At 43.9% G+C, this 18,084-nt stretch overlaps 1 protein-coding gene across 1 annotated transcript in view; it reads right to left on the reverse strand.

The window, feature by feature from the left end:
• Nucleotides 1–18,084, reverse strand: part of LOC133612727 (interleukin-17 receptor D-like) — a 35,549-nt gene that overhangs the window by 11,100 nt on the left and 6,365 nt on the right. The window contains exons 2-5 of the mRNA XM_061970394.1: nt 15,035–15,179; nt 11,298–11,382; nt 7,474–7,632; nt 2,786–2,904 (exon numbers count right to left, since the gene is read on the reverse strand). Coding sequence (XP_061826378.1) covers nt 2,786–2,904; nt 7,474–7,632; nt 11,298–11,382; nt 15,035–15,130 — 459 coding nt within the window. The 5' untranslated portion in view covers nt 15,131–15,179. The remainder of the gene's footprint in view (nt 1–2,785; nt 2,905–7,473; nt 7,633–11,297; nt 11,383–15,034; nt 15,180–18,084) is intronic.

Genomic DNA, 18,084 nt, shown 5'->3' on the forward strand with positions numbered 1-18,084 from the left:
CACAAACTTTCACAAAAAAGCTGGATTTTCTGAAAAACTACTTTAAATGGCGGGCTTGGTGACTATTTACAGTATGGCTCTGGAGGAGACAATGAAACTTAGTAAGAGATGTGTGAATGATATGTTAGCTTGAGTTGTTTTGTAGCCAGCTTAGCCTTCTACTGTAAAATAGCTTCACTTTCCTCTGGCAAAATAAAGAATGATTTACCTAAAAACAACTTTAATTGGATCAGTACCTACTGTGTTTGGCAATGGACCAGTTAGTGATATAATCCGTTATTAGTAGAGATGTCCGATAATTGCTTTTTTGCCGATATCCCGATATTGTCCAACTCTTAATTACCGATTCCGATATCAACCCATACCGATATATACAGTCGTGGAATTAACACATTATTATGCCTAATTTTGTTGTGATGCCCCGCTGGATGCATTAAACAATGTAACAAGGTTTTCCAAAATAAATCAACTCAAGTTATGGAACTGCACTGCCATATTTATTATTGAAGTCACAAAGTGCATTATTTTTTTTTTCATGCCTCAAAACAGCAGCTTGGAATTTGGGACATGCTCTCCCTGAGAGAGCATGAGGAGGTTGAGGTGAGCGGGGTTGAGGGGGTTGGGATTTTCAGGTAAGGGGTAGCAGGGGGTGTATATTGTAGCGTCCCGGAAGACTTAGTGCTGCAAGGGGTTCTGGGTATTTGTTCTGTTGTGTTTATGTTGTGTTACGGTGCGGATGTTCTCCCGAAATGTGTTTGTCATTCTTGTTTGGTGTGGGTTCACAGTGTGGCGCATATTTGTAACAGTGTTAAAGTTGTTTGTAAGGCCACCCTCAGTGTGACCTGTATGGCTGTTGACCAAGTATGATTGCATTCACTTGTGTGTGTGAAAAGCCGTAGATATCATGTGATTGGGCCGGCACGCAAAGGCAGTGCCTTTAAGGTTTATTGGCGCTCTGTACTTCTCCCTACGTCCGTGTACACAGCGGCGTTTAGAAGTCATAAATTTTACTTTTTGAAACAGATACCGATAATTTTGAAACCGATACCGATAATTTCAGATATTACATATTAAAGCATTTATCGGCCGATAATATTGGCAGTCCGATATTATCGGACATCTCTAGCTAAAACCAAATGGAATATGTACACCGGTGATAGCCACCAGCCATCTAATTTGTACTTGACTTTCACGACAACAAAACATCACAGATGATATAACGAGACCAGCGACACACAGTGGTTTGTTGTCGGCTCAAGGAGGGAGGAGTCAACGCCGCGGACAGAAAGTTAGGAAGTCCGGTCGGAAATTTCCGCCGTGATGCCCTAGCTAAGGTTAAACTTCTATCAAGTCTTTCTCTCTTTATTGACAGTTAAATGTTTTTCTATTCTATATCATGTTAATACTTTCACTACTGCTGCTTAGAACACTTGTAAACAACAGAGGTTCACCCTACGAGCTACATCGAGAACGTAATAACGGATTATATTACTAACTAGTCCATTGCCAAACACAGTTGACGCTGATCCACCGTGGTAGAGGAGTTTGCGTGTCCCAATGATCCTAGGAGCTATGTTGTCCGGGGGCTTTATGCCCCCTGGTTGGGTCTCCCAAGACAAACTGGTCCAAGGTGAGGGATCAGACAAAGAGCAGCTCGAAGACCTCCATGAAGAATAAAAATAAAGGACCCAGATTTCCCTCGCCCGGACGCGGGTCACCGGGGCCCCCCTCTGGAGCCAGGCCCGGAGGCGGAGCACGATGGCGAGCGCCTGGTGGCCGGGCCTGTCCCCATGGGGCCCGGCCGGGCACAGCCCGAAGAGGCAACATGGGTCCCCCCTCCAAAGGGCTCACCACCCATAGCAGGGGTCATAGAGGTCGGGTGCAGTGTGAGCTGGGCGGCAGCCAAAGGCAGGGCACTTGGCGGTCCGATCCTCGGCTACAGAAGCTAGCTCTTGGGACGTGGAACGTCACCTCGCTGGGGGGGAAGGAGCCTGAGCTAGTGCGCGAGGTCGAGAAGTTCCGGCTAGATATAGTCGGACTCACTTCGACGCACAGCAAGGGCTCTGGAACCAGTTCTCTCGAGAGGGGCTGGACTCTCTTCCACTCTGGCGTTGCCGGCAGTGAGAGGCGACGGGCTGGGGTGGCAATTCTTGTTGCCCCCCGGCTCAGAGCCTGCACGTTGGAGTTCAACCCGGTGGACGAAAGGGTAGCTTTTTTAGGAAAATCCTTCTTTATTTTGCCCGAGGACGGCGATGCTATTGTCTTATAGTAGAAGGCTAAACTAGCTGCCAAACATCTCGAGATAATGTGCAATTCACACATTTCTTCCCTACTGTTATTTCTTACCATTTCATTGTCTCCTCTATTGCCATAAAAAGTTGCCAGACATGAGTGGGTGCAAGGCGCCGAGTAGTGGTGAGTATAGGTAAAGAAAAAGTGAAATTGCGGACAGACACGTCTTTTGACACGAACACCTAAGTCTTACACGGCAGAAGTGTTGCAAAGTCACGTGTAAAAATACAGCCAATCAGGGGTTCCTACGTCACATGAATCTGAATACACAAGACACATTTTTTTTTTTTTTTTACACAAACAAACTCAAAATACTGATATGTATATATTTTTTTACACACACACAAATTGGACAGACAAATCAAGACAGGCACACGCTGATCTGATTACAAACACACATTGAGATACGGACACCTGAATCGGATTGCAGACGCACGGAATGAATAAAGCATTTGTAAATAGTTTCTTCCAAGTTTAACCAACACAAAAATACCTTTTGAGCGTATGAAGTTGGGACTGTGAGGTTTTGCTGAAAGAGAAAAAGATGACAGGCAAGATCGGACCTTCTTAAGGACTGCAAGGACACTTGGAAGCCTCGCAAGAATTTGATACCTGCAGAAAAGGAAAACAATAACTACAAATACATGATCATTCATCAACACCATGGGGAAAAAACTAAATTAGTTAAACCGTGAACAGCGTTAAACGGGCCCTCAACCCACTTGCACCGCAGGGGTTCACGAAAGTTGGCGGGCATGCATGACGCACGCGGTCACGTCCTTCCTGATGCCCTGATCCACCACCAATTTCCCATTTCAGGAAGATTAGAGTATGTGTAAGGAAGTTATGACTGTTGCGATATTGGTGCCACAGTAGTCATTCAGTTAAGTCCCGAGATCCAAAGTTTCAGGAAAATCGGTGCATGTCGAAAGAAGTTTTGACTGCAATCATTTTCCACCACAAGGGGGCGATAATGGCATGCAGTCGTGTTCCAACCCGACGCACCAGCAAAGATCGGAGAATAAAATTAAATAAGGAAGCTATAACTTTTATAGTTTTTCCCCACAAGGGGGTGATAATGGTGGGGCAGTAGTCATGCAGTTGCATCCCACCCAATGCCCCGACCCACCATCAAAAATTTCAGGAAGATTGGAGCATGTGTTAGAAAGTTCTGACTTTTATCATTTTACACCACAAGAGGGCGACAATGGCGCCACTGCACTAATGCAGTTGCATCCCAGCCGACACCTTCACCCGCCATCAAAATTTTGAGGAAGATCGGTGCATGTCGAAGGAAGTTATGACTGCAATAATTTTCCACCACAAGAGGGCGATAATGGCATGCAGTTGTGTTCCAACCCGACGCACCAGCAAAGATCAGAGAATAAAATTATATAAGGAAGTTATTACTTTTATAGTTTTTCCCCACAAGGGGGCGAAAATGGTGGTGCAGTAGTCATGCAGTTGCGTCCCACCCAACGCCCCGACCCACCATCAAAAATTTCAGGAAGATTGGAGCATGTTTTAGAAAGTTCTGACTTTTATCATTTTACACGACAAGAGGGCGACAATGAAGCCACTGCATTAATGCAGTTGCATCCCACCCGACACCTTCACCCACCATCGAAATTTTGAGGAAGATCGGAGCACGTCGAAGGAAGTTATGACTGTTATAATTTTCCACCACAAGGGGGGCGATAATGGCATGCAGTTGTGTTCCAACCCGACCCACCAGCAAAGATCAGAGAATAAAATTATATAAGGAAGTTATTACTTTTATAGTTTTTCCCCACAAGGGGGCGAAAATGGTGGGGCAGTAGTCATGCAGTTGCGTCCCACCCAACGCCCCGACCCACCATCAACAATTTCAGGAAGATTGGAGCATGTGTTAGAAAGTTCTGACTTTTATCATTTTACACCACAAGAGGGCGACAATGGCGCCACTGCATTAATGGAGTTGCATCCCACCCGACACCTTCACCCGCCATCGAAATTTTGAGGAAGATCGGTGCATGTCGAAGGAAGTTATGACTGCAATAATTTTCCACCACAAGGGGGCGATAATGGCATGCAGTTGTGTTCCAACCCGACGCACAAGCAAAGATCGGAGAATAAAATTAAATAAGGAAGTTATAACTTTTATAGTTTTTCCCCACAAGGAGGCGATAACGGTGGCGCAGTAGTCATGCAGTTGCATCCCACCCAACGCCCTGACCCACCATCAAAAATTTCAGGAAGATTGGAGCATGTTTTAGAAAGTTCTGACTTTTATCATTTTACACCACAAGAGGGCGACAATGGCGCCACTGCATGAATGCAGTTGCATCCACCCGACACCTTCACCCGCCATCGAAATTTTGAGAAAGATCGGAGCATGTCGAAGGAAGTTATGACTGTTATCATTTTCCACCACAAGGGGGGGATAATGGCATGCAGTTGTGTTCCAACCCGACGCACCACCAAAGATCGGAGAATAAAATTATATAAGGAAGTTATTACTTTTATAGTTTTTCCCCACAAGGGGGCGAAAATGGTGGCGCCGTAGTCATGCAGTTGCGTCCCACCCAACCCCCCGACCCACCATCAAAAATTTCAAGAAGATTGGAGCATGTGTTAGAAAGTTCTGACTTTTATCATTTTCCCCACAAGGGGGGCGATAATGGTGGCGCAGTAGTCATGCAGTTGCGTCCCACCCAACGCCCCGACCCACCATCAAAAATTTCAGGCAGATTGGAGCATGTGTTAGAAATTTCTAACTTTTATCATTTTACACCACAAGAGGGCGACAATGGCGCCACTGCATTAATGCAGTTGCATCCCACCCGACACCTTCACCCGCCATCAAAATTTTGAGGAAGATCGGTGCATGTCGAAGGAAGTTATGACTGCAATAATTTTCCACCACAAGGGGGCAATGGTCGTTTAGATAATGAGTTTCACTATGTAAAGCGCTTTGAGTCTCTAGAGAAAAGTGCTATATAAACATAATTACCTTCTCACTTCCCATCCGATCATTAAAAGTGCCGTATTGACAGTTTGATTGGTGATGGCATGGGGCAGGTTTAGCAGCCAGGCTTCCCCCACCTCCCCAAGTGCCCTGCCCTAAATGGAGGAGTTCAAGTACCTGGGAGTCTTGTTCACGAGTGAGGGAAGAGTGGATTGTAAGATCGACAGGCTTCAGTAATGCGGACGCTGTATCGATCTGTTGTGGTGAAGAAGGAGCTGAGCCGGAAGGCAAAGCTCTCAATTTACCGCTCGATCTACGTTCCCATCCTCACCTATGGTCATGAGCTTTGGGTTATGACCGAAAGGACAAGATCACGGGCACAAGCGGCCGAAATGAGTTTCCTCCGCCGGGTGGCGGGGCTCTCCCTTAGAGATAGGGTGAGAAGCTCTGCCATCCGGGAGGAACTCAGACTAAAGCCGCTGCTCCTCCACATGGAGAGGATCCAGATGAGGTGGTTCGAGCATCTGGTCAGGATGCCACCCGAGCGCCTCCCTAGGGAGGTGTTTCGGGCACGTCCGACCAGTAGGAGGCCACGAGGAAGACCCAGGACACGTCGGAAAGACGATTTCTCCCGGCTGGCCTGGGAACGCCTCGGGATCCCCCGAGAGGAGCTGGACGAAGTGGCTGGGGAGAGGGAAATCTGGGCTTCCCTGCTTAGGCTGCTGCCCCTGCGACCCGACCTCGGATAAGCGGAAGAAGATGGATGGATGGCTCCGCCCACTTCAAAATGCTATGACCAGGTACTGACCCATCTAGCACTTCAATTAGGATCAAGATCTGAACTTGTGCAACTGCGTTTGTAATGCGTTTAATGTGTTTAACGTGTTATCGCCCTTTAGTTTAATACCTGTGTCTGATTCTACATAGTGATGTAAGACCAGTTTGATTCGGGAAGCTTTGGAGCGGTATTCGCCACCAGGCTCCGCCCACTAAAGAAGACCACGAGCAGGTACTGACCCACACGGCACTTGATCATAAAATAAAATAAATTAATTAGATTAAATTCTAATTAAATAAATTCACTTCAGACAGTCATCGTTTGTAGCAATTAGGATCAAGATCTGAACTTGTTTCGTGTTTTGTGGCGAACCACCAAATCAAAGTTTGGCGGCACTCCACACCCACATCCTGTAATTTGCAAAACATTTTTAGCAATTTATCATCACCCATCAGTTTAGTGTACGTCTCTCATCAGCTAAAGTGCAGAAATGACAGATTGGTGATGGCGTGGGGCAGTTTTCATCGTTAGGCTCCACCCATTACGAGTAGGTAGTGTGGAGAATGCACATATGTTTAAGAGTTCTTTCTTTATTCATAGTCATGTTTAAATTAGCTAGTGTTTTTCCATTTGTACTCTTTTTATTTTATGTCCGCAAGTAAACTGTGTGTGTTACCTTGAAGGCTTGCAATGTAGGAGTTTGAGTACTACCTTATATTTTATCTGTAGTAGAACAATGAGCCTGTATTCCTTTCTCGAGAGGGGGGTGGGACTTTCTTGGTATGCAAGAAGTTGTCTCTTCTGTTTGAATGTTAGACCAATTCGAGAAGCTGATATGAATGTATTGGTGTGGGCTGGTCTCCTGAAGCTTCAGTAAAACTTGTTAATATTCCTATTCTGTCTTGATGGTCCTTCTTACTCTGCATATATGTCATATGAAAGAACTTGGGATTGACCAGTGACTTTAATTCCCTGGGAGAGAAGACTGGTCAGATGCAACAGTAGCCATTGGGCACTTCAGGGTGTCATCATCATCATTTCCACCAAATAAGATCAAGATCTGAAGTCGTAGAGCCGAGATATTAACGTTTGGCATTTTGTGGCGAATCAATGGAGCAATGTTTGGCGCCATGTCACACCCACATCTTTCGGCGTAGGTATAAAATTGTTGGCAGTTTATCAACACCTCAATGTGTAGTTCCGATCCCTGTTTTTTTTTTGCGAAAAATGAAAGACGAAACCCAAGATGGCCGACTTCCTGTTTGTTTTCAGGTATAGGTTCCTGAGACTTTTTTTGTGAGTCCTGTCATCGTTTTTGTGTTGACACGAGAAACTGGTAGGTGGGGCTAATTTCATCAAATTTCAAAGGCGGCGCTATAGACGTGATCTACGGAACGTGGCTATAAAAATATAGAATGCCATGTGTAAAGTTTATGTAGGATTCAGATCAACACACCATGTTCACTGGGCCTCCAGGAGATCACCACAGCATCCGAATGAAGGTCTGTGCTGGATACAAACTCAATCTTGATGTCGTGCGGTGCTGGAACGAAGTGTTGACACATTACAGGGTCCTCTTCTGCCAGCAGTTGAAGGCATGGCCAAGGAGTACAACCTGAGGAGGAAAAAAAAAAGAAGGTTTTCTTTTTATGACATTTTCAACTATTAAAACATTTAGTTTTTACATATTTTACAAATACATTTAATTCATTGTTATTTGAATGTAGATTAATAATAGATACTAACCCTAATTTCCTTCATCACTATTAACACAAAGCTTTGATGTGGATATCATGTACTGATATCCCCAAAGCGGTAGGAAATGGATGGATGGATCTGAGCATATGCCTCTTTCTTTGCGCTTTCCTCAAATCTAAACATCAAACATGAATATGATCAGCTGGACTCTCGACGCAATTGACAAAGTCTTTTCGACAAGGAAAAGAGGTTCGGGGGAGCCTGGCTGCCCTGACGGAACCATTGCTGCGGGGTACGTGAGAGACTCCTGGGATAAATGGAGAATCATGTGCCTCTCAGTCCTTTCCATCGAGGACGTGGAAGACATCTACCTATTTGGAACCGTGATCGCGGGGCACCTGCTGATTGGGCTGGGCATTGCTCTGGTGTATCGTCAAATTCAGAAGACGATGGCAGCCACTCAAGGAGCCCACCGGCTGTTCATCGCAATGGAAGGATTGGGTCGGGCTGTGGGAACACAGACTGTGGCGATTTCTGATTTGAATCGCAAAATGGATCTCATCATGGTGAAGCTTGCTAAGAAGGAAGAATTAAATTAAATTTGAGAGAACTAGCACGGACACAGAGCAGGAATGTCATTGTTTTGACTGCTTGAAGAAAACAACATCCTAATCTACGATTTGACTCCGTCAAATGGCCTTGACGCTATCAGGAACAGGCTGTTCTGAAAAACTCCCCCGAGGACTCCTCAACGATGGACGCTTTTGACCTTCTTTTTTTTCCAATAACACCTGGTGTCGAACTTTGAGATCGGCCCCAGTCCACAAAAACATTTCAACATCTCACCCAAGTTAATTGGGCATACATGCACGCACCCGCCCCTCCCCCAGTCAACACCTTCACCACTGCTTAATTCCTCTTCGGGGTTGTGGACGGCTGAGTAGCGCTTTATAGCGGCAGCCGGCCTCCAGGGCCCCAAATCCCTCCCTGTTGCGAGTTGTTGTGATTATATGTATCATGTTTATGTGTGCTATGTTATGTGAGGTTTTTTCCTTGGACTCAGTCTGGACCCCTCCCGAGGGTCCAGCCTTAGACTGATACTTTTTTTACTCTTCCCCCCTTTCCCAATATCACCTTTTTCCCACCTTTTTTAAGGAGCGCTGTAAGTGGCTGATCCGTTGGCGGTCCCGTCTTGTCCCCTTGTAACGTATGTCTGCTCTTAGTGGGACAGTGCCGAACATTTTATTTCAGTTCTTATGTGTCTTGTACAGGTTAAAGAATGGACAATAATAAAGCATCTTGAATCTTGAATCTTGATATGTTGACATATGTTAGACTGGTGTTAGCATCGCGAGGCGGATGTGAGCTTCCTAATAGTCGATACCAGGCTTAAACTTTTTACTTGAAATGTCATAACCATTAAATAATTTTAAGATTATCCTGATGAGAACAAGATCCAACTTTTTTGCTTAATGGTATGCGAGGAGAAAACTAGGCACAGCTCATGATCTGTCCAATACAATCCAACAACAGTGAAAGATGGTGGTGGTAGCATCATGCTACGGGGATGTTTTTCAGCTGCCAGGACAGAATGACTGGTTGCAATTGGAAAAAAAGATCATTGCTGCCAAAATCGGAGCTATCCTGGAAGACAACCTCTTCCACAGTGCTCAGCCCTTAGAACAACTTGGTGACCATTCCAGCCAAAGCCCTGACTTAAACCCAATTGACAATCTCTGGAGAGACCTGAAAATGGCTGTCCACCAACGTTCACCATCCCACCTGACAGAACTGGAGAGGCTCTGCAAGGAAGAATACTCGCTCAACAGGGTGCTTCCACTAAATACTGAGCAAAGGGTCTAAATACCACGTTTGTTTTTATTTTTTATTTTTTAATACATTTGCAATCATTTCTACATTTCTGTCAAGATGGGATGCTTAGTGTACATTAATGATTTTTGATTTTAGCAAATGGCTGCAGATTAGCAGACCGGGGTGGTGGTTCCTCTCTTTAAGAAAGGGAACCGAAGTGTGTGTTCCAACAATCGTGGGATCACACTCCCCAGCCTTCCCGGTAAGGTCTATTCAGGTGTACTGGAGTGGAGGCTACGCTGGATAGTCGAACCTCGGATTCAGGAGGAACTGTGTGGTTTTCGTCCTGGTCGTGGAACTGTGGACCAGCACTATACTCTTGGCAGGGTCCTTGAGGGTGCATGGGAGTTTGCCCAACCAGTCTACATGTGCTTTGTGGACTTGGAGAAGGCGTTCGACCATGTACCCCGGGAAGTCCTGTGGGGAATGCTCAGAGAGTATGGGGTAACGGACTGTCTGATTGTGGCGGTCCGCTCCCTGTATGATCAGTGTCAGAGCTTTGTCCGTATTGCCGGCAGTAAGTCGGACACGTTTCCAGTGAGGCTGCCCTTCGTCACCAATTCTGTTCATAACTTTTAAGGACAGAATTTCTAGGCGCAGTCAGGGCGTTGAGGGGATCTGGTTTGGTGGCTGCAGGATTAGGTCTCTGCTTTTTGCAGATGATGTGGTCCTGATGGCTTCATCTGGTCACGATCTTCAGCTCTCACTGGATCGGTTTGCAGCCGAGTGTGAAGCGACTTGGATGGGAATCAGCACCTCCAAGTCCGAGTTCATGGTTCTCGCCCAGAAAAGGGTGGAGTGCCATCTCCGGGTTGGGGAGGAGATCTTGCCCCAAGTGGAGGAGCTCAAGTACCTCGGAGTCTTGTTCACGAGTAGGGGAAGAGTGGATCGTGAGATCAACAGGCGGATCGGTGCGGCGTCTTCAGTAATGCGGACGCTGTATCGATCCGTTGTGGTGAAGAAGGAGCTGAGCCGGAAGGCAAAGCTCTCAATTTACCGGTCGATCTACGTTCCCATCCTCACCTATGGTCATGAGCTTTGAGGTAAGAACCGAAAGGACAAGATCACGGTACAAGCAGCCGAAATGAGCTTCCTCAGCCGGGTGGCGGGGCTCTCCCTTAGAGATAGGGTGAGAAGCTCTGTCATCCGGGTGGAGCTCAAACTAAAGTCACTGCTCCTCCACATGGAGAGGAGCCAGATGAGGTGGTTCAGGCATCTGGTCAGGATGCCTCCGTAGGGAGGTGTTTAGGGCACGTCCGACCGGTAGGAGGCCACAGGGAAGACCCAGGACACGTTGGGAAGACTATGTCTCCCGGCTGGCCTGGGAACGCCTTGGGATCCCCCGGAAGGAGCTGGACCAAGTAGCTGGGGAGAGGGAAGTCTGGGCTTCCCTGCTTAGGCTGCTGCCCCAGCGACCCGACCTCGGATAAAAAAAAAAGCGGAAGAAGATGGATGGATGGATGGATGGATGGCTGCAATGAAGCAACGAGTGAAACATAAAAAAAGGGTCTGAATACATTCCATACCCACTTCATATATAAAATGATTCAATGATGATGACATTTCAAGTACAAAAGTATCAGTCTGGTATCGACTACTATTTGAAAGGGAGGATCTTTAACGCTCAAAATATTTCAAAGTGCACCCCACCACATCCTTTTTTTTTTTTTTTTTAAATTCTGATAGAAAGGCAGTAAGGATTCCACTCACTTCCCAAAGTACTTCTATACTTCAAGCCCAGCACTTGGTCCACTTCATCGTTGCTTATCCGGCAATAGTGACATCCTGGTCCTCCCTGTAGGTGGCAGAAATACTTTCAAGATTAGGCTAGACATGAGGCTTGTCTTTGGACTACTTCTATATCTTTAATGTCCTCCTGTATACAAAGACCGAGCCCCTTTTTAAAATGTGTAAGAGTGAACAAGACAAGAGTATTTGCGTAAAATATTTTCTTTTGTGTGTGTAAATGATGTATTTGTGTCATCTAACTAACTAAAACAAAGCACAATTATTTGATTTGAAGCCAGCGGATATTTTCTCAAACCAAACAGTAACTATAAGCTATCGCGATAGAGCACTGGTGTCAAACTCAAGGCCCGGGGGCCAAATCTGGGCCAAATCTGGCCTAGTGGTTAGAGTGTCCGTCCTGAGATCGGTAGGTTGGGAGTTCAAATCCCGGCCGAGTCATACCAAAGACTATAAAAATGGGACCCATTACCTCCCTGCTTGGCACTCAGCATCAAGGGTTGGAATTGGGGGTTAAATCACCAAAATGATTCCCGGGCGCAGCCACCGCTGCTGCCCACTGCTCCCCTCACCTCCCAGGGGGTGATCAAGGGTGATGGGTCAAATGCAGAGAATAATTTCGCCACACCTAGTGTGTGTGTGACAATCATTGGTACTTTAACTTTTTAACTTTATATGTGGCCCGCGAAAGCCTGGAAATATAATGCGTTAATAAAATGCTTAATCTTTTCCCTTTTGACATTAAAAATCATGTACTGCATGCAATTGCATATCTTTTCAAATTCAATATTATCAAAATCAAAATATTATATCATCATGTATTCCAAAAATATTTTTTGTTAAAATAAAAGATAAATACTGTACTTAAATATCTGCTTGACTTGTGATTTCAAAACAAATGATCAATCAAATTGTAGACTGTAAAATTGACAAAATCGGTTGAATTCCGCCGACTGAGGTTTTTACCGTAAAATCAACTTTGGTACTGTTTTTTTCCATATTCAGTAAGACACTAAAACCTTAAAAAACAAACAAACAAAAAACACCTAAACAAGATTTTACGGTAAAAACAAAAAAAACCCTGGCAGCTCTGTTGCTTGAATTTTACCACTAACAATAGTGGTATTGTTTTTCCATTCCATTCCATTTATAAAAAAAATGTATATATTGTAAAAAAAAACCACTGCTTTTACTGAAAAACTCTGGTCACTGAGGTTCCAGTTTTTAAAGTAAAATTTCAACATTTTTTTTGCAGCTTATGTAAAAAAATATATTGTTAATGTATTATATATACGCATGTATATTCATATATTACTCATTGTTAAAAGCGGACCTCTGAGGGCGACCAAAACTGCGATGTGGCCCTCAATGAAAACAAGTTTGACACTACTGCGATAGAGTTTATAAGACGTTAAACAGCATAAACTAACCTTGACGGAGGTTTGTATACAAACCCCGTTTCCATATGAGTTGGGAAATTGTGTTAGATGTAAATATAAACGGAATACAATGATTTGCAAATTCTTTCCCATTCTTGCTTGATGTACAGCTTAAGTTGTTCAACAGTCCGGGGGTCTCCGTTGTGATATTTTAGGCTTCATAATGCGCCACACATTTTCAATGGGAGACAGGTCTGGACTACAGCCAGGCCAGTCTAGTACCCGCACTCTTTTACTATGAAGCCACGTTGATGTAACACGTGGCTTGGCATTGTCTTGCTGAAATAAGCAGGGGCGTCCATGATAACGTTGCTTGGATGGCAACATATGTTGATCCAAAACCTGTATGTACCTTTCAACATTAATGGCACCTTCACAGATGTGTAAGTTACCCATGTCTTGGGCACTAATAGACCCCCATACCATCACAGATGTTGGCTTTTCAACTTTGCGCCTATAACAATCCGGATGGTTCTTTTCCTCTTTGGTCCGGAGGACACGACGTCCACAGTTTCCAAAAACAATTTGGAAATGTGGACTCGTCAGACCACAGAACACTTTTCCACTTTGTATCAGTCCATCTTAGATGAGCTCAGGCCCAGCGAAGCCGACGGCGTTTCTGGGTGTTGTTGATAAACGGTTTTCGCCTTGCATAGGAGAGTTTTAACTTGCACTTACAGATGTAGCGACCAACTGTAGTTACTGACAGTGGGTTTCTGAAGTGTTCCTGAGCCCACGTGGTGATATCCTTTACACACTGATGTCACTTGTTCATGCAGTACAGCCTGAGGGATCGAAGGTCACGGGCTTAGCTGCTTACGTGCAGTGATTTCTCCAGATTCTCTGAACCCTTTGATGATATTACGGACCGTAGATGGTGAAATCCCTAAATTCCTTGCAATAGCTGGTTGAGAAAGGTTTTTCTTAAACTGTTCAACAATTTGCTCACGCATTTGTTGACAAAGTGGTGAACTTCGCCCCATCCTTGTTTGTGAATGACTGAGCATTTCATGGAATCTACTTTTATACCCAATCATGGCACCCACCTGTTCCCAATTTGCCTGTTCGCCTGTGGGATGTTCCAAATAAGTGTTTGATGAGCATTCCTCAACTTTATCAGTATTTATTGCCACCTTTCCCAACTTCTTTGTCACGTGTTGCTGGCATCAAATTCTAAAGTTAATGATTATTTGCAAAAAAAAAACAAATGTTTATCAGTTTGAACATCAAATATGTTGTCTTTGTAGCATATTCAACTGAATATGGGTTGAAAAGGATTTGCAAATCATTGTATTCCGTTTATATTTACATCGAACACAATTTCCCAACTCATATGGAAACGGGGTTTGTATACATGAACAATAAGCGAATAATCACTAAAGTGTAGTGCTAATGTCAACTGACACTTTTTATTACTGCAAAGATCCAAAAAGAAGACAACGACATTATGACAACATGAAAATTGAAATACAATTAAATAAGCAAGATGGCATGTCCTCATCCAGAGGGGAGGAGCCGCGCATGTTAAGTGGTGGAATCACAGCTAAAAATAAATATTCCCCCTATTGGTTGTGAGCAGAAGAAAGAAATGATCAGACCTACTCTGATTGGACGAGAGGCATGGCATGACAGCCTGCTCACAACTTTGTTCAGGAAGTTTGATGGCACTATTGGTCCATCCCTGCGCTCTACAATCTTTTGCTGATCTGCCGTCTCACGTCAAGCCGGCAGATCAGCCTCTTTTTAAGAAGTCTTACGTCATTGACCCCTTGACTCCGTTCTTAGCAACTATCGGCTCTTGTCCGAGTTGAAAAAAACCCAGAAACAACGTTTAAACATTGACATGTGTTTTTTGAAAACAGAATTTGCAGAAAGGCCGCGGCCGGTTTAAAACTTTGAGTGATGCTGCTGCTTTTCAATGTGATGTAAGAGAAATCACAAGTTAGAGCACAGGTGTCAAACTCATTTTGTGTGGTCCGCGTCATTAAAGCAGTAACACAATTAGCCAAACAAGAACTTATTTTGAATTATAATTTTTATGTCCTAATATGGAAAAGAAAATCACCATATATAAAGACAACTATACACAAATATATGTGTCTTTTTAGTTGGACTATACACACAAATGTGTTGACCTATATCAGCCATTGACTCAAAGTTACTGAGCAGCTTCTGTGTTGATGTTGTCACTGGATCCTTAGACTTAGACAAACTTCATCCATCTACAAGGGAAATTGCGCCAAAAAAAGTGTAGGAGCTTACCTGGCGAATGCACGTCAGGGAACAGTTCCCAGGATTCGAAGACTGGAGATCAGCAAACACGAACAGGCAACCGGACACCAACAGTGCGATCCGCATTTTTCTGTCAAACCTTTAGCGTCGGCACAAGTCAAAACAAGCGGCAACACTGAGGAGAGAACAGAGAGCAGGCTGGTGTGATTGAAAAGTAGGCGTGAAGTCAGGAAATACCTTGCAAGGGGGCGTCAGTGTTTATCAGTTTGAACATCAAATATGTTGTCTTTGTAGCATATTCCACTGAATATGGGTTGAAAATGATTTGCAAATCATTGTATTCCGTTTATATTTACATCTAACACAATTTCCCAACTCATGGAAACGGGGTTTGTAACATAATAGTGTGAGAGTCCAGTCCATAGTGGATTTAACATAATAGTGTGAGAGTCCAGTCCATAGTGGATCTAACATAATAGTGTGAGAGTCCAGTCCATAGTGGATCTAACATAATAGTGAGAGTTCAGTCCATAGTGGATCTAACATAATAGTGTAAGAGTCCAGTCCACAGTGGATCTAACATAATAGTGTGAGAGTCCAGTCCATAGTGGATCTAACATAATAGTGTGAGAGTCCAGTCCATAGTGGATCTAACATAACAGTGTGAGAGTCCAGTCCATAGTGGATCTAACATAATAGTGTGAGAGTCCAGTCCATATTGGATCTAACATAATATTGTGAGAGTCCAGTCCATAGTGGATCTAGCATAATAGTGTGAGAGTCCAGTCCATAGTGGATCTAACATAATAGTGAGAGTCCAATCCATAGTGGATCTAACATAATAGTGTGAGAGTCCAGTCCATAGTGGATCTAACATAATATTGTGAGAGTCCAGTCCATAGTGGATCTAACATAATAGTGTGAGAGTCCAGTCCATAGTGGATCTAACATAATAGTGTGAGAGTCCAGTCCATAGTGGATCTAACATAATATTGTGAGAGTCCAGTCCATAGTGGATCTAACATAATAGTGTGAGAGTCCAGTTCATAGTGGATCTAACATAATAGTGTGAGAGTCCAGTCCATAGTGGATCTAACATAATAGTGTGAGAGTCCAGTTCATAGTGGATCTAACATAATAGTGTGAGAGTCCAGTCCATAGTGGATCTAACATAATAGTGTGAGTCCGGTCCATAGTGGATCGAACAAAATAGTGAGAGTCCAGTCCATAGTGGATCTAACATAATAGTGAGAGTCCAGTCCATAGTGAATCTAACATAATAGTGAGAGTCCAGTCCATAGTGGATCTAACATAATATTGTGAGAGTCCAGTCTGTAGTGGATCTAGCATAGTAGTGTGAGAGTCCAGTCCATAGTGGATCTAACATAATAGTGAGAGTCCAGTCCATAGTGGATCTAACATAATATTGTGAGAGTCCAGTCCATAGTGGATCTAACATAATAGTGTGAAAGTCCAGTCCATGGTGGATCTAACATAATATTGTGAGAGTCCAGTCCATAGTGGATCTAACATAATAGTGTGAGAGTCCAGTCCATAGTGGATCTAACATAATAGTGTGAGAGTCCAGTCCATAGTGGATCTAACAATAGTGAGTCCAGTCTATAGTGGATCTAACATAATATTGTGAGAGTCCAGTCCATAGTGGATCTAACATAATAGTGTGAGAGTCCAGTCCATAGTGGATCTAACATAATAGTGGGAGTCCAGTCCATAGTGGATCTAACATAATAGTGTGAGAGTCCAGTCCATAGTGGATCTAACATAATAGTGTGAGAGTCCGGTCCACAGTGGATCTAACATAATAGTGAGAGTCCTGTCCATAGTGGATCTAACATAATAGTGTGAGAGTCCAGTCCATAGTGGATCTAACATAATAGTGTGAGTCCAGTCCATAGTGGATCTAACATAATAGTGTGAGAGTCCAGTCCATAGTGGATCTAACATAATAGTGTGAGAGTCCAGTCCATAGTGGATCTAACATAATAGTGTGAGAGTCCAGTCCACGGTGGATCTAACATAATAGTGTGAGAGTCCAGTCCATAGTGGATCTAACATAATAGTGTGAGAGTCCAGTCCATAGTGGATCTAACATAATAGTGTGAGTCCGGTCCATAGTGGATCGAACAAAATAGTGAGAGTCCAGTCCATAGTGGATCTAACATAATAGTGAGAGTCCAGTCCATAGTGAATCTAACATAATAGTGAGAGTCCAGTCCATAGTGGATCTAACATAATATTGTGAGAGTCCAGTCTGTAGTGGATCTAGCATAGTAGTGTGAGAGTCCAGTCCATAGTGGATCTAACATAATAGTGAGAGTCCAGTCCATAGTGGATCTAACATAATATTGTGAGAGTCCAGTCCATAGTGGATCTAACATAATAGTGTGAAAGTCCAGTCCATGGTGGATCTAACATAATATTGTGAGAGTCCAGTCCATAGTGGATCTAACATAATAGTGTGAGAGTCCAGTCCATAGTGGATCTAACATAATAGTGTGAGAGTCCAGTCCATAGTGGATCTAACAATAGTGAGTCCAGTCTATAGTGGATCTAACATAATATTGTGAGAGTCCAGTCCATAGTGGATCTAACATAATAGTGTGAGAGTCCAGTCCATAGTGGATCTAACATAATAGTGGGAGTCCAGTCCATAGTGGATCTAACATAATAGTGTGAGAGTCCAGTCCATAGTGGATCTAACATAATAGTGTGAGAGTCCGGTCCACAGTGGATCTAACATAATAGTGAGAGTCCTGTCCATAGTGGATCTAACATAATAGTGTGAGAGTCCAGTCCATAGTGGATCTAACATAATAGTGTGAGTCCAGTCCATAGTGGATCTAACATAATAGTGTGAGAGTCCAGTCCATAGTGGATCTAACATAATAGTGTGAGAGTCCAGTCCATAGTGGATCTAACATAATAGTGTGAGAGTCCAGTCCACGGTGGATCTAACATAATAGTGTGAGAGTCCAGTCCATAGTGGATCTAACATAATAGTGTGAGAGTCCAGTCCATAGTGGATCTAACATAATAGTGTGAGAGTCCAGTCCATAGTG

The sequence above is a fragment of the Nerophis lumbriciformis genome, linkage group LG01 (assembly GCF_033978685.3).
Source record: "Nerophis lumbriciformis linkage group LG01, RoL_Nlum_v2.1, whole genome shotgun sequence".
Lineage (NCBI taxonomy): Eukaryota > Metazoa > Chordata > Actinopteri > Syngnathiformes > Syngnathidae > Nerophis > Nerophis lumbriciformis.